Source organism: Phyllobates terribilis, unplaced genomic scaffold (genome assembly GCF_046119375.1).
Source record: "Phyllobates terribilis strain yellow unplaced genomic scaffold, ASM4611937v1 Scaffold_321__1_contigs__length_2177432, whole genome shotgun sequence".
NCBI lineage: Eukaryota > Metazoa > Chordata > Amphibia > Anura > Dendrobatidae > Phyllobates > Phyllobates terribilis.
Window position 1 is genome coordinate 534,938 of NW_027363081.1, and position 11,783 is coordinate 546,720.

The window sequence follows — 11,783 nt, forward strand, 5'->3', positions numbered from 1 at the left end:
CTGAGAAGCTGTTTCAGATTGAAAAACATTGTGCCCACCAGAGGATTTGTTTCTGAGGGCTAACCTTTCTCACCCGCTCAAGAGCCCCATAGCAGCTGCAAAGTAAGCGCTATCATGAACTCTCCTGAGGTAGAAGCCAAGGCACACCAGAGAATTCTCTGGTGGGACTGTCCAACCCTGCCGAGAAGCTGTCCTGGCTAATAAAAGTGTGTGGGAAGATTCCAGGACACTCTATTTTTATTGAGGAGGAAACACACGCAAACATGGGGAGAACATACAAATTTCTTGCAGATGTTGTACTTGCTGGGATTTGAACCCAGGATCCCAGCGCTGCAAGACTTCAGTGCTAACCACTGATCCAATGTGCTGCCGTTCACCCTCTAATATCTAACAGGCTGGAGAAACTTGAACCTACTGCCATTCTATCATCAGCTCCTTTGTGAGAAAATGTATTTGGGCAGCCACTCAGTCTACCAAATAAAATTCCAGAGAAGGAAATTGAGGATGGCTTCGCTACTGGTACTGGGGGCAGTGCTAATACCATGGTGTTGTACCATAGTTTGCTGGAAATATTCCAGGCTGGTAGGAGGCAAGAAAATTCCCACAGAAAAGTACCAGCAGTAATGTTCAGGCCACATTTCAAGTGCAAGCAGCTTTAGAGGACTTCCTGGGAGAAATGACACGCAGGGCAGATACGGTTTCCCTCTATGCCAGTCCTTTCACTGAGCTAAATACAACTCTTATCAAAAAAAGTTGTGGACTGGCTGTTGTGGGACCCGTGCTTGTGGAAGGCAGAGGCGATACCGGGAAAAATACTGGCGGCTGGGGACCGAGTGTGGACACCCGGCCGCCGCCTGCATGAGGTTGTGAAAAGCTTCCACCTCCACAAGCTTAAAAGGCCATATTTCAAGTGCAAAGAGCTGCCCAGAAATCTGTCAGTTTAGTGTTGCGGCCTGTGGGTGGGTGGGTGGCTGGCTACATAATTGCAATTGCATTCCAAGTAACAGAAAACTAAGCAGATGATGGCCTCTATCATCATCATGGCCTCACCTCGGCACTATGAACTCTCCTGAAGGAGAAGCCAGGGCCCGCCGGAGGAGTATCCGGTTCTCTGGTGGGCCCGTAAAACCCTGCCGAAAAGCAGCCATGGCTAAGAAAAGTGTGGGGGAAGGTTCCCGGACACTCTATGGCTGCTTTTTTAATGCGGATCGGCCATGCTTATGCATGTTATTTCTCAAAACGCATTACGGATCAGGCCATTGTCCAACTCTGTATTCAAGAAATTAAATGCGCAAAGAAAGATGTGTGTGTGTGTCAAAGCACCATTGATAAGTGCGAGTTGATGTTGGATGGGCTGCCATTGCTTCTGCAACAAGCTCAATTACAGGATTTTCTGGGAGAAATGACACGCAGAGTAGATACAGTTTCCCTCTATGCCAGTCCTTTCACCGAGCTAAATACAACTCTTAGTAAAAAAAGTTGTGGACTGGCTCCGTACCGTCCCTGGCCACATTCACCTGTCCACGTGTTTGTGGTTAGGCAGTCCTTCCCAGTAAGTGCACTGGGGAGGGCACGGGTAATTTTATGGGACCCGTGCTTGTGATAGGCGGAGGCGATACCGGGAATTATAGTGGCGGCTGGGGACCGAGTATGGACACCCGGCCGCCGCCGGCATGAGGTTATGAAAAGCTTCCGCCTCCACGAGCCTAAAAGGCCACATTTCAAGTGCAAGCAGCTGTCAAAAATTTGGCAGTATAGTATTGCAGCCTGTGGGTGGGTGGCTGCCGGCATTTTTGTGCTTGCATTCCAAGGAATGGGGTATTGACAACTGAACACTGCAGTGGGACAAGGACGTGGACGGTGATTGTTGCAAGTCTGCAACTACAGGTGCATGGCGGGAGGCATCTTCGCATGTGCCAAGGATCACTTATGATGGGCACACATTTAGGCAGTGACCTGGGAGTCAGAGATGTTTCCAGAGGTCTTCCCCTTGCTGTTCCCATGGCTTTTCAGCACTGTATGCATGTGTCTGATGATGTGTCACACACCACATGGCCAGATAAGGTTGTAAAATGTTAAAATGACAGTTCCTGGTGAATGCATTTGTCTTGGTTGAAAGCAATGCAAAAGTGCAAAAACGTGTCAAAAATGCTATGTGTGGACATAGCCCAAGGTGTGTAGGTGTATTTTTGTTTTTGTTTATTTATTTTGCCTTATATACAAGTCATTACCCTGGAAAGGATGTTCCTTACGCCGTAAAAGTGGCGTAATACTCTGACGACGTTGTTGACAGCAGTGATCTGGGAGTCAGAGATGCTTCCAGGGGTCTTCCCCATGGTGTTCCCATGTCATTTGAGCACAGTTCCCATCGATTTGGGCAATTTTTAGGCCTTCTGCAGACCGCCGTGGGGAGCCACCTGAAAAATGCTCAAGTTTCCCCTAGACTTATATTGGGCTCATTGCTCGGGTTGAGCACCCGAGTATTTCAATTTGCTCGACCCGAGCAACGAGTACTCGAGCATTTTAGTGCTCGCTCATCACTAATGACAACCAAAAACATCCAAATAATCCTGATCAAAAAGTTCACATACCCTGGTGATTTTGGCCTGATAGCATGCACAGAATTTGACACAAATGGGTTTGAATGGCTACTAAAGGTAACATCCTCACCTATGACCTGTTTGCTTGTAATCAGTGTGTGTGCATAAAGCTGAGTGAGTTTCTGGGATCCAGCCACTGACGTTTCTGGATTTTGAGATGGGGAAAGCAAAAGAATTATCAACGGATCTACGGGAAAAGGTAGTTGAACTGTATAACACAGGAAAGGGAGGCAAAAAGAGTATAACACAGGAAAGGGATACAAAAAGATATCCCAGGAATTGATAATGCCAGTCTGCAGTGTTCAAACTGTGATTAAGAAATGGAAAATCAGATGCTCTGTAAAAACCAAACCACAGTCAGGTAGACCAACAAAAATTTCAGCCACAACTGCCAAGAAAATTGTTCGGGATGCAAAGAAAAACCAACAAATAACATCAGCTGAGAACACACTTAGGGGTGTACTCACTTTTGTTGCCAGCGGTTTAGACATTAATGGCTGTGTGTTGAGTTATTTTGCAGGCACACCAAATTTACAGTTAAACAAGCTGTACACTGACTACTGTACATTGTATCAAAGTGTCGCATCTTCAGTGTTGTCCCATCAAAAATATATATATGTATTCCGGCCTATTTTTGTAGTTTTGTGTGAAATTATGTCCAATTTGCCTTTTTTTTCTCAGTTGTTTTGTGTTGTTCCAATAAACACAAAGGAAATAAACATGCGTGTAATAAAACATGTGTAATTTTCTGAAACAATTTCAAGGGTGCCAGCACTTTCCGCCATGACTGTATATGCAGGTAGAGTCCTTAACCCCTTTACAACCCAAAGTGGTTTGCACGTTAATGAGAAGGCCAATTTTTACAATTCTGACCACTGTCACTTTATGAGGTAATTACTCTGGAACGCTTCAACGGATCCCCCTGGTTCTGAGAATATTTTTTCATGACATATTGTACTTTATGATTGTGGTAAAATTTCTTCGATATCACTTGTGTTTATTTGTGAAAAAAACAGATATTTGGCGAAAATTTTGAAAATTTTGCAATTTTCTAAATTTGAATTTTTATGCCCCTAAATCGGAGAGATATGTCACACAAAAAAAGTTAATAAATAACATTTCCCATATGTCTACTTTACATCAGCACAATTTTGGAACCCAAATTTATTTTTATTAGGGAGCTATAAGGGTTAAAATTGACCAGCGATTTCTCATTTTTCCAACAAAATTTACAAAACCATTTTATTAGGGACCGCATCACATTTGAAGTCACTTTGAGGGGTCTTTATGACTGAAAATACCCAAAAGTGACACCATTCTTAAAACTGCACCCCTCAGTGAATCGGGTCATCATGGCAACATCCGGGAAGCCGCGGCACACATTGCTGGACCCCGGCAGGAGAGGTGACTATCCCGATCACCTCCCCTTGCCCCCGCAATGCTGCGAACGACTTCGATCGCAGCATTGCGGGGGTTAATGTGCGGGATCTCTCCCAGCACATAGCACCGGGTGTCAGCTGTGACAATCAGTTGACACCCGGCGGCGATCACGCCCGCACAGCCTGTGTGTGGGCGCGATCGCAAAGATGTACTAATACGTATCAGGCTCTTAAGTCCCAGGGCGCAGATACGTATCAGTACGTCTTGGGCTTTAAAGAAGTTAAAATTATGTGAAAATGGGAAAAGTCACAAAACTTTGCAACTTTTCAAGAGCTTTATGCCAGTTTTCTGGCAAAACACTGGTGAATCGGGTTCATAATCTCTAATCCTTTCAGCTCCCTTTAATTAGACTACTTTCAACAAACTAATTATAAGTATTGGGTCTGGTTTTTTTTTTATGCTTTTAAAATAATTGTAAATATTTTCAATCCCCTTTTGTTATAAGGATTTCCCAAAAATTAGCTAATCATAGGTTGTCCTGCATTCGTGACAGTGATTGACTGCGCGGTCACTTGGAAGTTTACATTGGCATCACTACAGGGCAGATAAAGAAGGACTGTCAGGGACCCCCAGAGTGTGGTAAAATGCACCAACTAATTCATAATTCATTTAATTCTCACACAATATACTAAGTTAGTGTAAGTCTACAAAAAAGCAACAAAACTTGGTGCTAAAAAAATTGAGCATAACTTTTTGAAAAATGAACCAGGTTATGCCAAATCTTACATATTTTGTGACTTTGTGATCAGTTATCAACACAAATATTTTACTCAAATTACCAGATCGATGGATAAGCATTGGGACTTTTCCCTAAATCTCTCCAAAACATCACCGCTTATAGAAGACCACCCTCATATCCAGATCAGATTTTCTGTGAGAGATGCCCAGATTCACAATATAGTATGCATACTGGCCATCTATGAGAAGTCCACCCCAATGGAAGTCCAGTTATTAAAGGAGATTTTACTGTTTATATAAGGGGCAGACAATGACAGTGAAGGGCCCTTAATCAGGACTTCTGATCTGGGCCCCCCACCCTCCATCAGGCACCACCTACATATACATTTCCATGTATATTTATATTAGGCACACATATAAAATTTGCACATGCTAATACTCTATACACATTTTAACGTATGCATATACATAGTGCACACAAACATAAAATACGGACATACACATAAGATGCACATACACAGTATAGAGTCCCGGTAGTCCTCATAGTTTTAAGCATGGACCCTGGCAAATTGTAGACGGACTTTTATTGTTCATGGGCTTTAAGGGAGAGAGGCTTCCTTTGTGGAGGACACTCATGAATGCCATTCATTTGCAGTGTACACCGTGTCGTGTCATGGAAAACACTCACCCTAGTTTGGCTTTCTACTTCTTCAGCTAATAGCAATGAATTTGCCTGTCGATTTTCTTCTCATCAGAAGATGCTTTTGTTTAGATGTTAACTTCCATCTGACTGATAAGAAAAGCTTTGCTGATCTTCTTGTAGACTTCACATTTTTTGTAAAGAAATTATTTTCTTTCTCAGAAATGTCTTGTGACATTTCTCTTCTATGTGGTGCCACTTACCCTTCTCATCAGAGGACGCTTTTGTTTAGGTGTTAACTTCCATAGTCGGCCTGGACGTCTCTGTAAGATGGTTGCAGTTCCATCTTTGTTATAGTTTTGCATCACTTTTGCTACAGTATTCTGACTGATAAGTAAAGTTTTGCTGATCTTCTTGTAGACTTCACATTTATTGCAAAGAAATTATTTTCTTTCTCAGGTTTTGTGACATTTCCCTTCTATGTGGTGCCATTGCTGATAGCATGAAATGGGAAGGAGTTTTCTTTATTAAGTAACTTCCTTTTACAGACACCTGTCTGCTGGACATCTGTTTAATGAATAATTACACTTACCTGTGGTTCAGTTCTTGTTAATTAGAATTTTGTTGTCTAAACTTAGCTTTTCTCTTAAGACTGTTACTGGGATGTTCTCATTTTTGAAACATGATCTTGAATGAGTTTGTTAAGAAAATTACTTTTTTGGGGTCTGCAAAATACCAAATCTTGTTTGCATTCAATGGCTCAAATTTGCGAGAGTATTTTGTAGTAAGGTATCCCATATAAAATGATGATTCTGAAAGGAAACTACAGGTTTGCTGACAAATCTATTTGGGTGTACTGATTTATGCTAAACACTGTATATATATATATATATATATATATATATATATATATATATATATATATATATATAAACCTTATAAGTTTGGTATCACAGTAATCGTACTACTGACTCTGAATCATTTTGTCAGTTTGTTTTTACAACACAATACACACTGTAAAATGAAGGAACCCAAACCTGGCATTTTTTCTCATTTTTCAACACATTATATGATAAAATGAATGGTGTTGTTCAAAACTACAACACTAAGCGTCAGCACACTGTGATTTGCTGATCTGTAAGATGCGTTCTTTGTGCTGTGAAAATACACAGCTGTGATATCTCACCAAATATTCATAGTGGGAACTTAAAATTATGTTTTTCTTCCATGATTAAGGATGGTTTGGATGTATGAAACATGTTGACCTTTTATTTCTATCTTTGTGGAATTAAGGCTGCATGAACCAGTCACCAACCATTATCTGTATATGTACAAATATTAAGTGCTACTGAGTGCTGTAGGAAGAACTTAGAATAGTGAGGTGATTTGATAGTCCTGCCACAAATAATCTGTTTCTACTGCACACTTAAAATCTCTGATAGTGGGAATGAACCTGATTGCCTGCAGTAGTGCACTCCTGAGAGCTGGTGCAGCAGAGAAAATGTCTTGGACATGAGAGTGGGAGGTCCTGATTATGGAGAATGTTAATCTTAGCTCATTGGAGTGTAGATATGGTAGAGATGCAGGACTGTGCAGCAGTGTGGAGAGGTTTGTGGATGAGTGTAATGACTGGTACAGGGTGGAGGCACCAGTGTAACTGCTGGACAGAAATATGAGACTGCTGCATTAAGGATAATGAGAAATACATTTAGTGAGAAGAAGAGCAATTAGTGAGTTACAAGTATTTGTGAATTCAAGACAAAAAGGAATCAGAGCAACGGTAACAGATTTTACATTTTTTTAATTAATAATGGGATGAATAAAATCGTGAACATTATCAAAAGACTAAATCAAAGTCAGGAAGATAGCCGAGGTCAGATACCAGGTGATCAGTAAATGACAAGTCAGACGAGCAGTATGAATACCGCGGAGCCCGATGACAGAGGCGTTACTGAAACTTGTCCAGGTTGACCAGTCAGAAGGCCACAGGTAGATGGTGAAGGTCCTTCTATACAGCTCCAGCAGTGATGATGGATCTGCTGGACTTCAGGGCGCTAGATGCTTAGGTGTCCCGTCTTTTAGATGGTTTTAAGGCAACAGTGACAGCATGCAAATGTGCGAGCAGCCCTGGATAATCCACGCCGGCAGGATGATAAGATCCGGCGGAAGATGGAACCTATGACAAGAGAAATAAATATAATGTAAGTGATGGGACTCCATATTACATGATAATGCTGTGCAGTCACTGTGGCCGGACGGCAGAGGAATATTATCATACAGAGGTCAGGGGTCATTGTCAGCAATCATACATGTGACAATCCCATCACTGACAGATGACATCTACTCCACATGAATTATTCTCACTGACATCACACAACATGGAGTTGATTCTCACACTTACCTCGTCTCTTTTTCCCATTTTTTCCATTTTCTGATGGAAATTCTGATGAAAAATTAAAAAAAAAAATCAGTAACAATATATTCTTATAGGATCTGCTTTGTCATAATATGGATAACATAAGAGACCTATAGTATTGTATAAAACCATGTGGGAATATTTGAGCCTTGAAGTCAACATTCACATTGTTGGTGCTGTAGACATGTACATACCTGGCAATGGGGACGAGGGTGGCAAGATGGTAACAGCATCGTCTGTATTACATACAGGAACAGATACTTTCTGCCTGTTTGAAGAAGAAAAACATGTAAATCTCAAGTAAACTCCATATAAAAGGGGTTGTCTCACTAGAAGAACACCGACTATAAGGCCTAGTAGGACATATGACTGTCATAGTGGGGAAGGTCTTCTGCTCAAGACTACCTTTTATAGAGAGCTGAGAGGAAAACAACTACCAAGAATGGCCGGCATTTCATGCTACATCTCTCCTACAGTGAGGGCAGCACTAAAAGTGCATGACCGGCCACAATTATGGGCTGTTATCTCCAACAATTCCGAAAGCTGAAAGCACAATGACCCATAACCATGGGGCGGTGGATGCTGCATTTGATATTATGGTATTTATGTCCTATATTTGGTGTTGTGCACATATATCAGCCTGGAGCTCCCAGTAATGACCCCATAATCTACTCACATTTCTGAGATGTTTGTGTTGGATTCTGGTGTACACTCTGGAGGGGCCTTGGGATCCTCGTTGTTCACCATCCCGTTAGTGGTGGTAGAGTGCTAAATGTGGATAACAATAAGTTATTAAATATACATACTTTTTAATTTTATAGATCCTTTTTTTGTACATATTTTGGATTTATCGATCACATACTTACTTTAGAAAGCCTCTCAGAAGATGATGATGCAAATATTCGGAAGATAAAGTTCTCATCGTCCTCACTTGTGCCCTCCTTATCCTCTGAGACCAGATGGTTGTTTTCATCAGAGTGATCTACAAGACATAGGTAAGGAAGGATTGTTAGAGGGTGTCAGTATAACACAGTCGCTATATCTCACTAGATTAATAGATGATGCAACGTAATATACAGAATACATGAAAAAAAACTCCTGTACAAAATTAGGGAAATAGGGATACAGTACGAACCCATGGTCAACATAGCTGAGATCCATGAAACATGGATAACATAGTAGACCAGAAAAACCATGTGGAAATATTTGAGCCTTGAAGTCAACATTCACATTGTTGGTGCTGTAGACATGTACATACCTGGCAATGGGGACGAGGGTGGCAAAATGGTAACAGCATAGTCTGTATTACATACAGGAACAGATACTTTCTGCCTGTTTGAAGAAGAAAAACATGTAAATCGTAAGTAAACACAGTATAAAATGGGTTGTCTCACTATAAGAACACTGACTATAAGGCCTAATAGGACATATGACTGTCATAGTGGGGAAAGTTTTCTGCTCAAAACTACCTTCCATGGATCAGAACACAACTACCAAGAATGGCTGGCAAGTAATACTACAGCTCTCCTACAGAGTAGGCAGTGCTAAAAATGCATGACCTGCCACAATTATGGGCTGTTATCTTCTGCATTTTCTGAAGCCAAAAGTACAATGACCGTTAACCATGAAGCGGTGAATGCTGCATTTGATATTCTGATATTTATGTCCTATATTTGGTGTTGTGTACATAGATCAGCCTGGAACTCCCAGTAATGAAGTAATGACCCTTTATAATCTACTCACATTTCTGAGATGTTTGTGTTGGTTTCTGGTGTATACTCTGGAGGGGCATTGGAATCCTCATTGTTCACCATCCTGGTAGCGATGATACAGAGCTAAATACAGATAAAAATAAGATATAAAATATTTTTTTTATGTGCTTTTAGAGTTTTTTAAATTTTTTTTACATATTTTGGATTTATTAATCACATACTTACTTTACAAAGCTTTTCAGAAGATGACGTAAAATTTTGGAAGTCAAGGCTCTCATTGTTCTCACTTGTGCCTTCCTCATCCTTTGAGACCAGATGTTTGTTTATATCAGAATGATCTACAAGAAAAAGGTAATGAAGTATTAGTAGAGGTTGTCAGTATAACACAGTCATTATTTATCACTAATATTAATGGGAACAGATGATCACATATTAGGGAAGATGAGACAAACAGTCGCTTAGTCTAGATGACGTCTCCTTCTACTTACTGATAAATAAGCTGGTGTCTGCGTCTGAAACAAGCTGAGGAACATACTCCAGCTCCTGGCTCAGAATGTTGTCAAAGTCCAAGTCACTCAGGAATGGATGAACCTTGATCTCAAATGCTCCTCCTAGAAAAAGAAAAACAAAAGTGATGCGGACATAGTCAGGGATGGCTCCATATCTGAACAGTTTATCGTAATCTGAACTAATGACAAAACTGAGCCGACATGAAGGAAATAAACTGAAAGTCTTAGTGTGGAGAACTAGAAATACAGTAGATGAGCTGATAGAGAAATGCTGATCTTCATGGACATGAGCGATATGTCCTTGGTCTAATAAGGGAATATTAATACTAGTATATCTGTTACCTGTCCCAAGTCTACGCACAGGATTTCTTCTGAGCAGCTCAGTGATGAGATTCTGAGCATCCAGGGGTGGAGCGCGATCACAATTCCAAATTAGTTCTCCTGTTACATAGAAAATTACAGAAAATAAAACCTCTTTACTGGACTGTAACATAAAGCAAAGGAAATAACTAAACAAATGTAACCAATCAACGCAATGATCGGTTTATTCTACTCACCAATGACAACCCTTTTATAAAGCTCAGTGAGGGAATCAGCATCAAATGGTACACATCCCAGCAGGAATTTATACAGGATGATCCCCAATGACCACCAGTCAACAGGTCTTCCATAGCCTTCTTTCAGGATGATCTCTGGGGCTATGTAACATGGGGTGCCACAGAACTGGAAACCAACAGAACATAGAGATGAGAATCGATGAAACAATTATTATGACAAGATATCATCGTTAAAACACAATGCAGAAGATAAAATATTAGTGGAAAAGTTCTCTAGAAAGGAAGAACGTAGAGAAGAGACAATAGTGTGATGAGATTTGCAAATAACAAGCTAAGTTCTTGTAGGTGATGCTGACCTCACGGTCCTGGAACTCTCTGGAGATGTCCACTGCTAATTCCTTGTAGGTGTTGGTTTTCGGTATCATTAGACCAAGTTTTGAAATCCCAAAATCGGTAACTTTAATATGTCCAGTAGATGTAATCAGGAGGCTGCAAAAGAGAAGATGGTTTTAGCCTCACAGACTGAATGATAATAAATGACAACTTTCCCCACTTTATTATACTACGGGGGCACTTACTTTTCCGGCTTCAGGTCTCTGCGCACCACACCGTAACTATGCAGGTATTCCACGGCAAGTACCGCCTCTGCAAAGTACAAGCGGGCCATGGGGACAGAGAAAGGACCCCTGGTGCTTAGAAGGGTCCCACAGTCTCCACCTATAGAAGAAAGGAAATATGACCGGTGAGGGGTTTATACAGAAGATAACCATGATATACCACGAGCAGATAACCATGATGTATAATGAGCAGTGAGCGGAAACATCCTGGGGAGATCACACAGATAGTGGCGCACATAGAAATCACAAGACCCCATATCAAAAGTTGTAATTGCCCCCTACCCTAAAAAATAAAAAAGAAATATATTTATATCCCTGTTGAAGCAGCTTGGTGTTCTCACCAGCAACACAACTTTTATGGCCATTTTAGAGTATGATGCTCCCAAAAATGCCCACACCCACACTCAATGAGTATGGTATCCCCACAGTGAATCCTCCTAAGGAGGCCACCACTTAGAAGGAGGCCAGCCACAACCCCCTACTCGGTGTGATGGCACCCACAGCAACCTTCCCACTCAGGATAATGGTTCCCACAGTCCCTCACACAATATAATGGTCCGCATAACTCCCCACTCAGTATGATGTCCCCACACAGAATGGGGGCCTCCATATAG

The 11,783-nt window shown here is 41.2% G+C and overlaps 1 protein-coding gene across 1 annotated transcript; it reads right to left on the bottom strand.

The window, feature by feature from the left end:
- Window positions 1-9,513: 9,513 nt before the first annotated feature.
- Window positions 9,514-11,016, bottom strand: LOC141221137 (microtubule-associated serine/threonine-protein kinase 3-like). Its single transcript, XM_073666486.1, has 6 exons — window positions 10,909-11,016; window positions 10,553-10,718; window positions 10,338-10,436; window positions 9,975-10,097; window positions 9,712-9,824; window positions 9,514-9,609 (listed from the first exon to the last, which is right to left on the bottom strand). Exons 1-6 carry the CDS (start codon window positions 10,975-10,977, stop codon window positions 9,514-9,516), a joined length of 666 nt encoding a protein of 221 aa, XP_073522587.1. The 5' UTR covers window positions 10,978-11,016.
- Window positions 11,017-11,783: the final 767 nt, after the last annotated feature.

Bases quoted from the DNA above. Each gene is read 5' to 3' on its own strand.
- LOC141221137 (XM_073666486.1), bottom strand. From the start codon at position 10,977: ATGATACCGAAAACCAACACCTACAAGGAATTAGCAGTGGACATCTCC. The intron at 10,437-10,552 runs GTGAGTAGAATA...TCTATGTAACAG, and splicing joins TTATAAAAGGGTTGTCATTG to GAGAACTAATTTGGAATTGT. The intron at 10,098-10,337 runs GTAACAGATATA...TTCTTTTTCTAG, and splicing joins TGTGCGTAGACTTGGGACAG to GAGGAGCATTTGAGATCAAG.